The sequence below is a fragment of the Cydia pomonella genome, chromosome 7, assembly GCF_033807575.1.
Source record: "Cydia pomonella isolate Wapato2018A chromosome 7, ilCydPomo1, whole genome shotgun sequence".
Lineage (NCBI taxonomy): Eukaryota > Metazoa > Arthropoda > Insecta > Lepidoptera > Tortricidae > Cydia > Cydia pomonella.
In genome coordinates, this window is record NC_084709.1 from 18,262,076 (window position 1) to 18,281,851 (window position 19,776).

General features: G+C 37.3%; 1 protein-coding gene across 1 annotated transcript in view; it reads right to left on the bottom strand.

Annotated features, from left to right (window-relative positions):
* Window positions 1-13,543, bottom strand: part of LOC133520052 (uncharacterized) — a 50,115-nt gene extending 36,572 nt beyond the window's left edge. Inside the window, exons 1-2 of the mRNA XM_061854339.1 lie at window positions 12,993-13,543; window positions 433-933 (exon numbers count right to left, since the gene is read on the bottom strand). Coding sequence (XP_061710323.1) covers window positions 433-933; window positions 12,993-13,196 — 705 coding nt within the window. The 5' untranslated portion in view covers window positions 13,197-13,543. The remainder of the gene's footprint in view (window positions 1-432; window positions 934-12,992) is intronic.
* Window positions 13,544-19,776: the final 6,233 nt, after the last annotated feature.

Consider the following 19,776-nt stretch of genomic DNA (forward strand, 5'->3'; position numbering starts at 1 on the left):
GTAGACATCCTAGCCCCGTCTCATCTCTACGGCACAACTGCAAAAGCCGGCGCGGCAGCAGAGACAGCCGAAAAATTAAAAAACACCAAATATAGGGGTTTCGGTCCCGAATACGATTTCGTACCTTTTGGCGTCGAGACCCTTGGCCCGTGAGGTCCGAACGCGTCTACACTATTTAAGGATTTGCTAAAAAAAAATAGCAGACACCACCGGTGATCGTAGAGCTGGCAGCTTCCTCGCACAAATAATAAGTATTACAATAAAACTAGGAAATGCTGCCGTAGATGAAGGCACCATGCCGCAGGGGGATAGTTTTTAATTATAAACGTGTTTGAAAAGTATTATGAGAAACGAGGCTACAAAGATAACCAACATACAGAAGTAAGCATTGTAAACTATTCGAGTAATAAAATAATTAACACAGTTACTCACTCTCGTGTCGGCTGCAGCCAGCCCGCTCGCTATCGCATTAATTGGCCTCCAAATATCTGGAGTTCCAATTAAACCATTCTTCAGATCATTCTGAAACAGTTTCGAATCGAAATTCCACGTAGCTGCTCCGACAGTCCTTCTTTTTCCCAGAACGGATTTCTGCGCCATCGCTTCGGCTTTAGTCGATTTAAAACTACTAAATGTCTTCTCTAAAAACCCAGTTTTCGCTTTTGGCTCGTCCTGGTCTGCTACATAAGGGTTCTTTTTATTGTCTAACGTTTTAGCACTTTTTCTTTTCTCTGATTCTGTTTTGGGCGGCTCGAGTAGCGCGTATATTGTGAGAGACAGGAAATGGCCGGCGACTAGTCCTTGTAGATCTGGTTTGTCTGGTTTCTTGGCCTCTTTTTGTTTCAGCTGGAACTTGAAGTCTTCGTTCCAGACCGGCCATGAACTTTCCTGGAGGGTAGTCTCGAATTTGCTGTCACCCGGGAACACTTTGACCTGAAATTAAATTGGAATGTTTAATAAACAGGGCTAATAAAGGAGTTACGGCTAGGTTAGTAAAAGTTAAAAGCCCGTATTTTTTAATGACTGGGGGATTTCAAATGAAGCTTTAATTATAGAACCTTTTACAAGATTCGCAATAAAAAGACAATCGTAGCATTCTCGTCACAATAAATACCGATTTTACGGCCAACACATTTATTATTTTCTAAATTCTTAACAGAAAACTTTCAGATTCAGATCATTTATTGGTAAAAAAATACAATATTTTTACACGTCATACAATTAGGCAGGTACAAAGCAGATTACATGTTAATAATGGTGATTATTCATATAAAATAATTCTACAGTAGGTACTTATATAAAATAATTCATGTCATTCTTCTTTGTGATTGTGAAGCAACAAATCGAAATTCCTTTGAAACGCCCCTAATTTGGCGCACACAATAGAGTCGTTGGATGCAGAACGCAACAAAAGGTTCATAAGAGCTCCTCCTACGACCAACATCTCATGTGACCTTTACACCATATTAGGATTTTTAGGATTCTGTACAGGCTAAAAGTTTCGAGTTTTTCCCGAAGTACCTATAATACCTAATGCACGTAAAGTTATATGAACATCATGTCATAACCTAAAATACCTAAATAAGAAGGATCTCATATATGGAAGGGTATTATGATTTAAAATCTGCGGTATGTCATAAATGACATGATCACTCACGTTGATTGGTGTACACTAAATTCACTGATCACTGCGAGTTGTGTCAAATCTCGCTCGCACTTCAGAGCACCGCTCCTTGAGAAACGTATTTCAATGCAATTATTAAAATTGGGTGCGGAAGGTGTTCCGGAAGGTCGCGAGTACGAAAATCTAATCTGTAAATATCGGTACAAAAAAAAATATTTATAATACGATACAGGCCCACGGGGTGCAAGTCACTTTCAGACTTGATAATTTTATCGTTCAGGTGCGAGGTTTACTTTTGAAAATTGATTGAACTTCAAATTAATTCAGATTGTATCTAACAATCTGTAACATTTATTTTCAAGTTTCTCTATTCAAACAAATCTCAAGTAGCCCAGTGTTATTATTGAATCAAAGAAGTAAGAAATACACATTATTAGTTTTGAAATAATATTTATATTTCTTTGATATAATGTTCACTTCATATAATTTCCATTAGTAGACGACATTTACTTAATTGAAACATATTTATCGCATCTTTTTCCCTTTGTTTCCTATTCGAGGGTTCATTAATAGGAAAATGAATGAATCCTTTTTGCTGCGTTTATTTTGCACTTTCTGCCTTTTTTATGTTTGAAGATGACGTTCGGATGTCAACTGCAGCTGCATTACTGTTGCGGATTCATTGTTGCCACCGCTGCATCCGTCAATTTCCTTAATAAAATGCGTGGCATTCCCCACCTACTGCCGTAAGGAGAACAATCTCTTATGGGAGAACTGATGCTAGTGTCCAGCTGGCAGGTGTAAATAATAGTTCGAAATCTCTCCGGTGGCGCTAGGGTAGCAGAAGGACATGACATGAACTTACTTTCGAATTTATAATATAATATGACCTATATAAAATTATAAAATATATTAGTAGGGATTACTTTATTTCTATTATATTTCTAGTCTTAATTAGTATGAGGTATATAAATAACTACGAGTACTTAATAGATATGTGAGAATGCAGGCTAGCAGTGGCATTTCTATAGATGCGGCGCGTATGCAATCCATCTGTGTCGCATCCCTGGAATGCATCGTTTGTTTTTACGTGAAGGCATTACTATTATGTGTCCTATATATGTGCTACGAGAATATAATGTATAATAAACATATAAATAAATAGAATCTAGGCGCAGTGCCAAACGATTTTAAAAGAAATATTTAGTTTAACTTTACCGAACTAACAGAATGCATTTTGATTTTATTTTCGTGGCAATGTATTGCGTACATAGCTTTGAGTAACCCCGGTGTTTCTCGAAGGTACATACTCGTACATAGTCATCACTTGTGACAGTTGTGTCGTCGCCACCGTCACGTCAGTAAGCGCATAGTTTGGAGCAAAAAGAAAGTAATTATACATGGGAATTACCTACTTTATAAGGAAAAATAAAAGTCGTATTTTTTTGGGTTCCGCACCTCAAAAGGAAAAAACGGAACTCTTATACGACCACTTTGTTGTCCGTCCGTCTGCCTGTCAATAGTGTCAATTCGCTTTATCTCAGGAACGCGTGGAGGTATCAAGTCGAAATTAAAAACATATACTCAGGTCTAAAGTCCCTTGAAGATGTGAAAAAATCAAACATCTAAGTTAACGTAAAAAAAAGAAACGACCGCTTATGCCGCAAAAAACGTATGTTTCGACACTCTCAAGGGAATCAACATTTATAGTGTACGTCCCGTTGACCTAGAACTATGAAATTCGGCAAGTAATACTGTCTTACACTACAAATACAGCGAAAAATCTGAAAACTATACATTTAAAAAAATATATAAAAAAATGTTAAATTTCTACGGAACTCTTGGTGGGCGAGTCCGACTCGCTCTGGTCCGATTTTTTGTAAAACATGATGACATAAATATAAATACAAAATTCTTTATTACTATGAAAACGTACAATAATCTTAATACATGGGATGGGGCCACCCATTTAACAAAGATGCTTGTGTTGGGAGCAAAGAATATAATACTCACTGGTTGGGAGACACCGCTCTTCCTAAGGTTACACGCGGTAGGTACTTAATATCATTAAAAAAAATATATTAAACGAAATTAACCATGCTTGCGTGTGGATTTGCGCTCGCGCGAGACTAAAAATAAGGGTAGATTTCGGTTTTTAGTTGATTGTTTATTTATCTCTCCGCAAAAAACACGAGTTTTTTTTTACTTTTTTATGGGCGTTATGCAGTCACCTGTCCACCATCAAACTATTTCCATTCTTAAAAACGGTCGGCAAAGTTTATTAAATTAAGTACACACTCAAGCAATATCGTTCGATCAGAACTGAAGATAAACTTAACCTTTCAGGATAACTTACACTTTCTAATTATAAATTTCCTACCTTGAATAACATTTAAATTCCAAAGCAAAGAGTTCGTTTCTAATTAAATTTCGGGTTAAAGCACTGATTCACTATACTAATTACGTACTCTAGTCACGTCTCGCTCACACTTAAAAAGTAAGAGTGAGAGATAACGACAATTATCACTCTACAATTGAGACCATACATCAGCGTCGATAGCATAACGGTCTCACAATTGCCAATAAGATAAGCGGTGATAACATTTACAGGCGCGATAACTCTGATAACCAATGCATCCAAAATGTTCAAACATAGAAGAATTTGTATTTACGAATGTTTGTTAACGGCGTTTTGCTGACCTGTATATGCTGAATTAAATTTCTTTACAGCAGGACATTACTACAGGCCTGTGCATACCGGGTGCGTGTGCGTAGACGTGCATGTGCGCGTTGTAATATACAGATCCTTATGAGAGACGGCACACCGCTTGTGTGACGTACACCTATGTTGGTATTTGGTCGATCAACTGAATTCATTGTACAGTCAAGGTATTAAATATCGGCACGGATAAAGTGGAAAAAATATATATACACGACCTTATTGCACATTATATTCAGGTAGTGTGTACATATTTTTGGCTCTTTGTCCATGTCGATATTTACTGTACTCTATAGTTAACAATGTATCGAAAATGGCATACAAGTTCTTGAACCGTCTAAATTGGGCTTACCTCGGAAAATATTGTTTTGGTTTTTTATAGTTACTTAGTCTTGACTTGCCCGACCCCGCTTCGACAAGGAATTTCAATTGCTATACAGTGGATATAATAGTGGATGGTTAGATGCTTATCTCTATTGCTCAAGGTATTCGATCAGAAGTCTGCAAGCAATTGAAAAGAGTCAACTGCTGTAAAAAATATCAGTTACTTAACAGGAATTTCGCATGTGGCTTGAAAGCTGCGAATAAGTCGATCGCTGTACTCGATTATATACGAGAAATTTTTGACCAGTGAGAAATTTTTGTATTAGATACTCGCTGGTACTAAGTATTTGTGTGTTTCAAACGAAATTCTCGTTCAAACTATACTGTTTACTGTAAACATCATCAATCATACTGGTATGTATGGTATGCAGGGTAACGATATACAACTGAAACTTGTAAATGAAAATTAGACATGTTTTGTTGATTATTATCTACCAAGTCAACTAACTTTTTTAAGGTTTTAGTTGGATTTGGATTCTGCCCTTGCAAATATAATCTAGTTTCCGTGTGAATTTTCTAATCGTAATCAAGAAGATTTGCGTTTGCCCCCACTTCTTGATAAATCGTTTTTAAATCCAGACTCGGCAGATACTACGACTATTAATACGTATTTATTTAGCTTTCAAGCTAGCATAATTACCTTCCTATTCCTAGGCGCAGGTGAGGCAAAATCCTCAAACCAATCAGACGAGCAGGATCCCGACTCAGATTTGACAACTAGTTACGGTTTTGATTTGATATTAAATTGATACAACTTGAAGATCGGTCACGCTGATTGGTCCATACGAAATGAAGTGGAAGTCGTGCGTATAATGCACGCCAATAACCTAGACGATCACTAAGGTCGTGTCAAAACCAACTCAAGTCCATAATAAATTGTTCAATTAGAATAGGTACCTCTTGTCAGGAACTTAAAACTTCTCATTCACACGTGTATGGTTTGCTACGAAAGAGTGAAAGAGATATAGGACATCGCTAATAATTGGCTACGGAATCCTAAAATTCAGTGAAGTATACTCTCCTGCATCACATTTTCCCACTTAATTTCGATGACACTCTTAATTGGGGAAAAAACAAAATGTCGTGACCATCAAAAACATTTTCTTCAGCACATTTTAAGGCAATTCGCGGCGAGACCGTCCGGATTACAGCGACCTTCAGATTAGAGAGGGTAGTATGGTGTAATTGTGACCCTCGGGACCCGTAACAACCTAACAACTAAAGAAACGGAGCGCGTGATAAAAGTACAGGGGGCCTAGTCAAGATGACAATCGTTGATATAAAACGCTTATTAAAACTTAAATAATGTAATGTACCTATGGAAGTAGTCACGTGACTTTTAGTAGCAGCTGTCATCCTAATACATTTTTAGGGTTCTGTGTCCAAAAAGGAAAAAACGGAACCGTTATAGGATCACTTTGTTATTGGTCCGTCCGTCTGTCTGTCCCCTTTATTTTGGAAACGCGTGGAGGTATCGAGTTGAAATTAAAACCATATACTGAGGTCTACAGTCCGTAGAAGCTGCAAAAAAATCGAACTTCTATGTTAACGGAGAAAAAAGATACGGTCGATTATACCGCAAAAATAAAAAAACTTTTGTTTTAGAAACAAAGTCCATTATATATTTATCTAATATAGAACTAATCTTATATTTTAGATTACATGGAATAAGGCAAGGATATGGAGACGTAACCTCTGTTTAAGTTTTTGAAAAAAACCGCATAAAACATATATTTCGACACTCAAGGGAATCAAAATTAATAGGTTAGGTACATCCCGTAGATCTAGAACTATGAAAATAATGCAAGTTATATTGTCTTACGCTACAACTACAGGAAAAAATCTCAAAACAATATTTTTTGAGAATTAAAAATAAAATAAAAAATAACTTAAATTTGTACGGAACCCTCGGTGGGCGAGTCCGACTCGCACTTATCCGGTTTTGTCTTTTCGTTTGCCGTTTGTCGATGTACAGTAGCGTTCAAAAGTGCGTGGACAAGTTATGAATGAAATCATTCATAAAATTTGAACCTGATGGTACCTACGACATATTTCATATAAGCATACCTAAGCGCAAGATGATTCATTGCAAGTAATGTCAAAATGAGATTGTTCAGCAAAATTCAAGCAAGCGTCCATTTAAAAATTTGACTCTCAGATCAGTAAGTTGCAGTAAGGGGTTGCATACTCATCACTTCTGAGTCCATATAAGTTGGCACTTTTGGCAGCGGACCACTGTCTCGAAACCGTAGACGACTTCTGTTATGTAATGCTGAGTTCGAACCGTTATAATAATTGGGGAAAATATAATAGGTATCACATTTTGTGTTTGGTGTTCTCTACATGATTTTATTTGTCAGTTCATATGTCATTTTTACCCAGATGCAAGGTATTAGAAAGGTTTCAATTAGAACCATATCAGTGGGCTTTTAACATACAGCAGAGCGATAATATATACCAAAAGATGTAAGATATCTTACGATATATTTTACGTACCACTTGACGGAGTACACATACGAATTTATAATATATATTTTGGTATTTACGATATCTTATAGCGAGGCATGTTAAGATACCTTACGTATATTTCGATATATTTTGGTATATTTTATCTCCCACAATGTAGGTGCTAGACGGACAGCGATATATATTTTGGTATCGTGGGCGTGTATGGTGATTAATCCGTCGGTAACTTACAGTATATTAATTATATATTATCGCTCCGTCTGTGACGGGCTTAATCTATTAAATAATCTTAAATTTTACGGCGTAAAGTTTCTGATTTTGAATCTCATGTTAAATTCCACATGAGGAGTTCTTTGTAATCCCAAAACAAGGCAAGTAGGCTTATGACCCAAAATTATACCACTGAACTCACTGTAAAATATAAAATTTTACACAGATCGAGCTAGTCCCACAGTAAGCTCAATATGACTTGTGTTTTGGGTGAGCACGATAAATATAATATGTAGTTATATATAAATACTTATATAAATATAAATGAATATTATAGGACATTATTACACAAATTGACTAAGTCCCACAGTAAGCTCAATAAGGCTTGTGTTGAGGGTACTTAGACAACGATATATATAATATATAAATATCTATAAATACTTAAATACATAGAAAACACCCATGACTCAGGAACAAATATCCATGCTCATCACACAAATACATGCCCTTACCAGGATTTGAACCCGGGACCATCAGCTTCGGAGGCAGGGTCACTACCCACTAGGCCAAACCGGTCGTCGGTATATGTATTGAAAATATCCACAATTCGGGAACAAATACCTATTTGTGATAAGCACACAAATAAATGCCCTTACCAGGATTCGAATCCTGCTTTGTAGGCAGGGTCACTACCGACTAAACTATAAGGCCGACAAACTAACTGATAGCTTAAATTCAAAGAACAAATGGTAAATAATCATAAAATTAATATTGGGGCTGAGTAATATGGCCAACGTTTTATCAAAATACAGGTAAAATTAACTCGCGCGCTAGAAAAGAGGTTTTTATCTTCATAATTGCTATTTCACGCTTCCACACCTGCGTTTTTAAAAATGGGATAACCGGAATTACATTACCAAACGGAGGGGAGAATTGTATTAGTAACAGGCTACCAAGGTCCTGGTCATGGGTCACGTTTTATAAAATACTTTTAACTTGCAAGCCCTCCTGTGCTCTCTTTAAAGAAAGGTTGTTAAACAAAGACCCAAAAAGCCTTTAATAAAGCGCAAACGATAATTAATAGCTATTTTATGTCACTTTGTTTCAACTAAAACGCAATCAACAAGAAATATACGCTGACATAAAGCCATAAATGTGGCTAAGGTACTTATAAATAAAGTAAACCTATATACGTCCCACTGCAGGCACAGGCCTCCTCGGGCTATAGTCCCCACGCAAGGAAGGTACTTATAAAACTGCTTGAAAACCACAATTAAACCTCAATTACTTTTATAACGGCGTAGTCTGCATTTGCGCTCTTACTTCATACACCTACACAATTACAGGCACAATAACTAAGTCTAGCTGTATCCTCCAACTCATTGGCGCAGAATAAGCAATTATATGGTAATTATTAAAGAGGCAACACGAGGGGCCGTCTTTAATTAATTCAATTGCTTCTCAGTGTTGCATAAGAAACCTATCGCGCAGTGTGAAACCCTATAAATAATCAGTATAAATGCGAAAATAACTTTTTCACCACACCAACTGGTAAAGACCCTCTTGATTGTTCAAAAACTAATGAGAAAGTTGCATTTTATCCACATGTGGGGCAAACTAATCAGATGCAAATGTTGATATGTTAGCTGGTAGAATTGAATTTTAAATGATGATTTTCAATGACAATTTCTTTACTGCGTTTATTTGAATTAGATTTGGTTTAAATTTTTTGGTATTTCATAATTATTATTTTTTTCGGGTCGGTGTGGTGAACATTTTTGTGTTTCACTCGGAGGCAAAGTTTGTTTAACGCTCGTGCCTTGAAACCCTCGCGACGTTCATGATTCCACTTCTCGAACCACTTGCTACAGTCATGGTTCAATTTTGGAATCTTTCGCTTACTCGGGTATCAATATTAGAACGAGCGGTTAAACAACAACTTCGCCTCCTTGTAAAACAAATAACTATTGTCTTTTCCCTCTTCACGCTTAAACCGCTGAAAGTGTTGATACGATTTAATTTATATCAAGTTTAGTTAGTAGTTTGAGGCCCGAGAAAGGACAAAGGATATTTTTTATCAACCATCATCATCATCCAGACGAAATTGCGGACCGAAGCTAGTTATCATCATAATTTCAAGAGCCCTGGCTTTTGTCGATGCCATCGCCATTCCGTTTTTCTCTCTGCCACTGTTATTAGCTCCTGATACGTCATTACGATGATTTCTTCTTTAGCTAGGTCCAAAAATACACGTCCTCTTCCTCTGCCTCTCTAGTTTGCTAATTCTCCCTTCAATTGTATACTTTATGCATTATAAGTATCGTGCCGTATCAGCACCAACAAGTTTCCCTCGTAAGTTATACTGAAGAACTCTTGTACTGAAAATGGACAAACTTTACGTATGACCTAATAACAACGACCTTTTGGAGCAATCGTCCATTAGTCTTATATATTTAATACAAATACTAGCTGACAGAACACTAACTTAAGAAACACTAACTTATAAGTGTTCTTCTTCTCAAGGTCATACGTAAAGTTTGTCCATTTTCAGTACAAGAATTCTTCAGTGCCATATTTGACGTTTGGATACCTAACACCGTAAAATGTGCATACGAGTACCAACTTAGGTCCATAATTTGCCGATTTAAAGTAGACCATCACTACTATCATGTTGTAACACTTAAAGCTCAATGCACACACGGCGGGCGGCGGCGGAGCGGGCGTGAGCGTGCGTGCGCGGGCGTGAGCGGGCGTGAGCGGGCGTGCGCGGGCGTGAGCAGCCGTGAGCGGGCGTGCACCGGCCTGAGCGGCCCTGCAGCGAGCCCGCGGAGCAGTATGATTGTTCGGCGGCGGGTCCCCTCGCATTCGCACGCACGCTCAATATTTAAAAACAAAAATAGTCACTTGATTCCATCACACTGGTTAATAGAAAAGCAATCTGGATAAAGGGGTAATCTCTCTGCGAATAATGGGTCAATCAGAAAATTGCGTTTAGCCTTAAAGTGGGGACGCAAAGCCAGGAAATTAGAAGGAATCAAAAGATATGGCGCGCACCGAGAATCTTGCGACGGAGGATATAATATATATATATATAGGACGGAGGACTTGCGAATGAGAGTTCGAGCGGGTTTTAACTTTTTGTCTAAATTACTCGTCAGATCCTATCCTCTTATATCACTAGCTATTTTATAAGTACTTAAATTATACTGCTCTGATTTGGTATGAAGATAGACATACCTACGAGTATTTAGCCATTTTTTTCAATCGAACCTACGTTTTTAAGGGTTTGGTTGGAGCCTGCCTTTGCAAATAGGTACAAAGGTGTAACAAAAAAGTAGCGATCCGTTTAATATATTTTGTTCTATGGGTCGAGCCATCCAACCCTACATTAAAAGCCCAAGTTTATCGCGTCCATAAATAAATTCTTCTACTTTTTCGTAATCAGTAGGGCTATGATGGTCGGCTCTTTATCATTTGTCACCATGCCTGTCACGTTCTAACAAGTATGTAAGCGCGAAAGTGACGGGCTTAGTGACAAGTGATAAAAATGGAACCATGATGCCACCGCAGAACGCGATACCAAATATGTCCCTAAACGGATTCCCATTATTTTTGTGACATCTTCTTAGTCTAATTTTAGTGTAAATTTTTCATGGCGTGTGCCCTTAATTACGTGTCAAAATTCACAAAGCCCCCCCTTTACTTTGTTACGTAACGGCTAGTCGTAACCGTAACGCAAACGCTTACAGATGACGTGAACCTCCTTCTGTGTGTCCAACTGTCCACTAAGTATGCCACTTATTCAAATCGTAGATTGTACACGATGCAACCCGCCCTCATAATGCAGAATTATTAAGGTGTATTCGAGTAAATCCGAATTATCAATATGTCGGTTTATTCAATATGATGATGATCCGTAGCCAAATGGCAAAAAACGGAACCCTTATAGATTCGTCATGTCCGTCTGTCTATCCGTTTATGTCACAGCCACTTTTTTCCGAAACTATAAGAACTATTCTGTCCAAATTTGGTAAGTAGATGTATTCTATGAACCGCATTCAGATTTTCACACAAAAATAGAAAAAAAGAGATCTAGTATGTAGTTATTTTTTAATACGTCATAAAATAAAAAAAAAAATTGTTTTCATCAAACCCATACATGTGGGGTTTCTAATATCATTTTTTTCTAAACTGAATAGTTTGGGCGAGAGACTTTTCCAAAGTGGTAAAATGTGTGTCCCCCCCCCCCCCCCTGTAACTTCTAAAATAAGAGAATGATACACCTAAAAAAAAGCCTAGGCGCTAAAAATATCGTAATGCCGTGATCAGAATAGGTTTGTTTAGAATTCATGAATTACGCGAGGCCGTTGGGTTTGATAATTAGATTCGTGTCTTGTTTTAATGTAAAGTATTTAGGAGGGATATCTCGGTGGCACATGCAGAGGGCCTACCGCGAAACACAAAAATGGAAATTCGAAGATTTTGAAGCTTGTGTGTATATTCGAGCGACAGAAAAGCAAATAACAAAATTTCGTTGCGCGATAGGCTCTCTGCAAACAAACCGCCTTGATGCATAATACAAGTCACTCTATGGTTTACAATATGCGCTAGTGCTGCACTTTGGCGGCAGAACATTGCAGTAATACCGCCTTTACAAGTATTTAATACGAGGGAGATTTTTGACTTTGCTGGGTTTCGTGGAGGAGCTGAAGTAGTGGTTCAGTAATACTACCCCGTGTTTTACGCAAAATACCTGGGCACAACATATGATTGGCAACTAGCTCAAAACCAGAACTAACTAAATACGAGCGAGATGTACTCCAACTTCCCTCCTCCCTTAAAAAAAATGATTAGTTTATTTATTTCAATTGATTATCATACTGACCTATTTTATTCATGCTTACATATTTAATTTGGGAATAGACGGGAAAATGCTGGCCGTTGCGGGAAAACGAATAAACAAACGGATGTGGCTTGCTGTACCTACTACATTTAATTCCATTGTTTTATGACTGGATTACATCATCCTAGGTTTTTTGTTCATTTGTTTGCAGTTTGTGGTTTTACGCAATTACCTACTAATTATAATTTACCATAAGTTTTACAACTAAGAACTAGTATTTCCTGGAGTTGAAAACATCGGTAGGGTGCATTCGGGTAATTTCGTGAATCACTCATAATTTCATCATATTAGAATTACCTATATAGAAATTTTATTTAGATTATTTTAGATTAGTATTCATATTCGAAACAAAGCTTATTTCTTATTTTCTTTTTAGATACCTATAGTAAGTATTTAAGTAGGTAAGCTAAAGTACCTATTTATCATAACTATAACTAAGTAGCTACATATACAATTAGTACTAACGGTTACCTAATTTGAATTAAATGCTAAGTGCCTAATCGCTACGTCTTACTACACGCGAGCAAGTTAAATTGAGTACCTAGGTAAGTTTCTAGAATTAGCTCGCCGTTCTGCCAAGATCCCTAACTCGAAAACTTGTCTTAACAATTTCAAGCCCAGAGAAACAATTGAAATTCCAACTTCGCTAAGTTCCGGTACAAACCAAAACAATGCCTGGAAGTTACCTTAACAAGGTATCCATGTGCGCGGCTCAGCCCAAACAAGGACGGAAGGTGTCGGGCCCCGATGACCGTCACGTACAGGTTCTTGGAGACGGGGTGAAGTGACAATTTGAATCCTATTTCAGGCTCAAGGCTCCCGCTCCCAGCCAGCTGGCTGTCCCGATTTGTGTTCAAGATGTTCTTCAATTTATTTAGAGAAAACGCCATGATAAACAAATATTCACTTCACACTGCAAACACAAACTGACCGAAAACCGGTTTGTTTATACGAATTTATCACGTAACGCAATTTTCCATCACCGTGTTTGTTAACAATAATTTGCTACACATATTTCTTCGTACACTTATTTAATTATCACTTTATTCACACATCGCGTAGGACACCGTTAAAACAACCGTGTAACGAGTCTAACTTGTTCGTTCAATTGAAACCCGTGTAGATAAATGAGCGCATAGTTGTCACTTCCCACTATCAAAACATAAAATAACGACTAATTTACGGAGCGCATACGTTAAGCTGTAACTCTAGGTTGTCTCTTTCATACTCACCAGTAACTCACGCCTCACTAGCGCCACTAAGTATTACAAAGGTATTTCATTGTTTGCTAGGTTACACACCATATGGTACGTTAAGCCAGCGCCATCTATCGATAAATATGTGTATTTGTTCAATTAATTGATAGGATGGTAGAGTTAAGTCGATATGAATTAATTTTTACGAGTACATGCAGCTGGTAAAAAGGCTCACTTCACTTGATACTTCAAAAACTAATAACAAAGCTGCATTTTATCCACGAGAGTGGGAAAGACAGCATCTAATTATAGAAACTAACTAATTATAGAAACAAAATTTGTTTTGTTTCCGTATTTTGGCTGGTGGAATTGACTTATGAGTGATGTTTTAGAAGGATAAATATTTAATAGAGTTCATTTGGATAAACGACTTTGTCAAGGCACAAGCCTTCAAAGCCTCGCAAGGTTCAAGATTATATTTTCGAATCAATCAATTTTGGAATCTTTCGCTTGCTCAGGTATCAATTTAGCACGAGGGGTTAAACAACTAAAACAACAACAACAACAACTTTCAACAACAACTTCTTTATAACTTAAAAAAAAAAAACACTTGCCTTGTTTGACCAAATGTTTGTTTTACACCTTTTTCTTTAGTTCAGAACCGCGATGGCGGCAAGCGGCAATAAGAGGAATTGAATTTCTTTTCTACCATTATAATTTCGTAAAATCCAGTTAGTATCAAGTTTGTAAAACACATCAAACCATTACAAATCGAAATTAACTGGTATAGTTGAACATTGTGTAATCCGATACTTGCTATAATGGCCTTAAATGCCAATTAGGTGCAGGTCAACTAAGTCAGATAGGGGTAAGATGGGATTCAAATGATTGAGGGAACTTTAGGAGCAGAATTAAGCTGAATGGCGCTTTCTTAGTTTCTGGTTTTGTTTTTCAGTGTACCTATATGTTCAGTTCTGAAACCATTTAAAATACTTTTAATTAGTACTTACAAAAAATTCTAAGAATCTAAGGATTTCTAAGACATTTTTTGCAATGAACCGAACGTTCCGACAAAAAGAACGCCAATATTAAATAATAGGCTTCAAATAAGGTATTTCGCTTAATAAGCGTTTTATTGTAAGGTAAAACGCTGCTATTAAATTAAACGCTGGTAACTAGCTTACATACTTATATATCTAGATAAGTTCATACTTTAATAAGTAACATCGGGACAGGTCTGGGCAGAGGCGGCGTTAGGCGTGGGCGACGTGGGCCACCGCCTACGGCCTCGCGGACCAAGGGGCCTCGGGCCTCAAATAAGTACGAGTATATCTCGGACACAACGTAACAACGTTCGTCATTTTTTGCGCCACCAGCCCAGGGCCTCGCTAAATGTACCTTGCCCACATAAAATTTTAGTCTTGCCCCGCCACTGGGTTAAACAAAGTGAATGAAATTAGAGCCAGCGAGTACCGGGTTGGAATATGCATTGCGGTATTGCATGGTTGCACAAAACGGAGTTTTTTAAAAGTGGTAGCGCTTTTCTGGATCGCAATACCGCTGCCATAAATTTAATTAGCAGTCTTGAGACCTTTCTCGAGGGACTGTATCGATTCGAATCCTAAGTTTTTAACTTTCGCTCGATAAAAAAAAAACCACGAAAATAGGTCTAAAATGCACTTTAATTTTTTTTTTTTTTAATTATGCACAAAAGCTAAAAATAAGAAAATTGCTTCTAAAAATCGGCAAAATCATGTTTGAGGGAACGTACCGACTACTATTTTGTATATTTACACGTACAAAACGCACACTCCATGGCACGCACTTCCATCTCGCTCACGCTTACGCTCAATAAGAGTGAGAGAAGAACACGAACTTACTGTACCTTAACTGGATGTCTTTTCTGGATGTGTTTTACTCAGAGACATGTCGAACGCTTCGCTTGACAAACAGATGAAGTGTGCGAAAGGGAAGTCATCACGTATATGAACAGGCCATGAGTGCGAAAGAGGCAGACTACATATGAGAAAACGTACCTAACCATTTTTGAGTTCTAAGTCGGCCGAGTCGGCCAAGTTCATATTGCCGTATTTTTTGACGTGAAAAATATAAGAGAATCAAAAAGAAGAATATATATTAAGTAATTTAGTGTAGATGGTGTCATGTTGTGTGCCGGGTTGTAGTGTTTCAGTGCCAAAAATCCCAGGAAAATACTCATTTCACAGGTAATTATGATATTCCTAGCGAAATTTTCGTAACGATATTTTATCAAATTAACAGCATAAAAAGTGTAATAAAGCCAATAAGAAAATAAATAGGAAAAGGCGCGAAATTCAAATTTTCATTGGTAAGTAAAAAAAAAAAAGTCAACAGTTTGCGCCTACTGTTAACACTTAGCATGTGTTTGTGTTGGGCCCAAGGCCCAAGCTGTAGAACAAGCAAGTTTTCGCTCCGTATACAGCACTGTTGATCATATTACACACATTGGAACAAGTAATAGAAAAATATAAAGAGTTTAACAAACCACTATAATATATACGCTTCATAGATTACAGCAAGGCTTTTGACACCATCAGCCATAACGCTATATGGGAATCTCTCGAACTAGCTCAGGTGAACACAAAATATATCAACATTCTTAAGAACATATATAAGAACAACACCAGCAGAGAAAAGTTAGACAGAAGAGGGCAAGCAATAAAAATAGAACGGGGTGTGCGGCAAGGTGACCCACTCTCATCTAAGCTCTTCATTGCAGTCCTAGAAGGAGTCTTCCAGAAGCTCGACTGGGAAAATAATGGAATAAGAATAAATGATCAATACCTAAGTCATCTAAGATTCGCTGACGACATAGTACTATTTTCAGAAGCTGCCTTGTGGCAGTCTAGAAACCAGAGGCGTAGCGAGGGGGGGGCTAGGGGGGCCATGGCCCCCGGCGGCACATGAGAGGGGGCGGCAAATACGGTATATAAAATTAAGAAATCAATATTTTCAAATCGTGCCACGAAACGAACCAATGCACCGCGGGAGCGCACGGCGCGGGGCGACTGTGCGGGGGCGGTCAATCGCTGCCGGAGTGCTTACACCGCCGAGCTACACGATTGTTCGCTGGGCTACAACCGCGAAAATCGAAGTTCGTCAATTGCGGGCATTTTTCTCTGTCACTCTAATTACGTCTTAGTGAGAGTAAAAGAGAAAGATACCCGCAATTTGCGAATTTCGGTTTTTGCGGTAGGCCCCCTGGTAATAGTTATAACCTATAACCCTATATGACATCACAGTCACACCAAATTGAACACGGTGCCCTCTGCGCGCAATCTAATGCAGAGCGCCCTCTGTGCGATTAAATGCCGGTGGCTTCGGTGTCCTCATATTAAAAGAGTCGGGCATAGCCTGACGTATCTTGTCGCACTGCGGGCGATCGAATAACATAACGGGCGCCTTTTGCGCTCTCATGTAAAAGCATTGGGCGCTTTGCGTGCGCTGCTGTGCTGAAGGCACCCTGGCACAAAAATAATGTAAAATAATTTTAAATTATAACCACAAAATTAATTAAATAAAAAACTTTCAAATATAAAAGCAGACTACTGAAAATTGCGCTCTAAAACGTATGAAACAAGAAAACATTATCATCTGAAATAATCATTTACCTTAAAAATTATCTGTAAATAATAAAAAAAACTTTTCACCACACCAACGGGTAAAGGCTCTCTTGATTGTTCAAAAACGAATGAGAAAGTTGAATTTTATCCACATGCATGTGAGGCAAAGTAATCAGATGCAAATTGTGAGTTGTTACCTAATGTTAACTGGTCGAATTTACTTTTAAATGATGATTTCCAATGATAAATGTATTATTACGTTCATTTGAATTTGATTTGGTTTGATTTTTTTGGTATTTCATTTCATAATTAGTATTTTTCTCGCATTGGTGTGGTGAAAAATGTTGTGTTTACTCGGAGGCAAAGTCTGTTTAACCCTCGTGCCTTGAAACCCTAGCAACGGTCACGATTCCTCTGCTCGAACTTCAATTTTTGAATCTTTCGCTTCCTCGGGTATCAATATTAGCACGAGCTGTTAAACAACAACGTTGCCCCCTTGTAAAACAAATAACTATTACATATGCGCTGTAATGTGTTTTTTACCAAGATGTAAAAATAACTAACGTGTCGTGTGCAGAAAACACACACATTTTTGTCGAATTTGCTCAAAAGTCATTTTTTTTGCACCTTATTACGTCAGGAATACGTGGTTAAAATCTGTCGAGTTACTCGTTCCCAGGTTCCCACAGTGTATTCAAAAATTAGTAAATTATGTTACATTGTATTTATTTTTTTAAAAGATGTAAATATACAATATTTTCTCTGTGATTACTTCAGATGAGATTTTTTTCTTTTTTCATGCTTTTATAAGCCAGATTTTCAGTAGTCGAGTTTTGGTTTTTGAACATATTTTTGTATTTTACCATTTTTACCCAACTTTCTCTAGTCAGGTCATAAGTTATATAACAAAGGTTTTGACTGATAATATGTACATAATACAAAGTTTTTAATTATAAAAAAGTTAGCCATGATTTGAAAGCTTATTTTATATGATCAAAACGTTTATATTACGTAAACGTTATAATTGTTTTAAAATTTAGATCGCGACTTTATTTAATACTTGTTTACTTTGGGATTGTCGTTAGACGCGAATACGCGGCTGGATTGTGAAAAAATATACTTCACAAAAGGGAGTAAAAATCAGTGTCACATAAATAAAATAGGCACAATTGTTTATTTATATGAACCTACTTTATTATAACGCTATTTTATCACCAGCATTTAGTTCTTCGACAAGTCTATACTTCAGCTAGTACCTTCATACTTAGGGTACTTTTCAGTAACATGCTTATTTTTGACTGCCATTCAACGAGTAGGTTTGGTAAAACATGTACAATTTTGCCAGTCCAATACACATGATTTAAGTATCTAATGAAAGTTAAAAGACACAACATTTGTTTTATGTACGATTCAACCATGCATGTAAAACAGAAAAATAAATAAATAGGGATCAAAATCACCTTAAAGAGGCCGCGTATTTTTTTCATGATTTTTTTATACATTTGCGCTTGTAAAGCATGCTATGTACACTTGTTTTGAATCTCGTGCTAATTTTTAAGCCATCATATGCAATTGTATGTTTTTCATGATATTGTACGATATCTGTTTAGTGTACCTAATAAAGTAAAATAATAAATTTAATACCATTTCCTTCGAATATTACATAGAATACTGCAAAACTGTACCTATAACTTTTTTATCAGTTAAAATCTTTGTGACTGAACTTATGACTTGTCTAAGTGATGTTGGTCGAAAATTGGGGCGGTAAATTTCTGATCGGCCCCGGGCGGCTAACACATACGCTACGCCGCTGCTAGAAACCATGATGAGAACTGAACAAAGCAGCAAAGTAGGACTTGAAATGAACACTATTAAAACAAAAGTGATGACTAACAGTTATGAAAAGCCTATAATCATTGGTAACGAGACAATAGAATATGTAAACAACTATATTTATTTAGGCAAACAGGTGTCATTCTCGAAAACCAGTAACGAAGAAGAGGAACAGAAAATCAAGTATAACCTGGAAGAAGTACTGGTCTCTGAAATAAGTTCTGAAGGGAGACTATAGCATGACATTTAAAAAAGTGGTGACTGGCACCCGTCTCCTGCCATGTCTAGTCTATGGCTCACAAACATGGGTTTACACTAGCAAAGTTAAGGAGAAAATAAGAACTACACAGAGAGCTATGGCGAGAAGCATGACGGGGCTGCGGAAAATATATAAAATAAGATACGCAAGAATCAGAGAAATAACCAAGGTAACCGACGCTCTCACCCATGCTCTCAAGCTTAAATGGAACTAGGCTGGCCATCTAGCCCGTATGACAGACAGAAGATGGACCATACAAACCACAAAATGGAAGGGACCACACGGAAAACGCCGGTAAACAATGGATGGAGACAGGAAAAGACAGAGAAAGTTGGAAAAAGCTGGAGGAGGCCTTCACCCAGAGAGGGATCCATATGAACAAATAAAATTCAATTGACTGTAACGTCTGTAGCCTCGGTTATCACTATTAGTATTGTTATGTACTATGCGTCTGCTGTAAAAGAAAATTAAAGGTACTATAGGCGCTAATAGGGTCTAATAGTAGTAATAATACTCATACCTATAACATGTTTAAAAAAACAAACACATTTGAAAAAGTAGTCGATAAAGCAGTTAAATA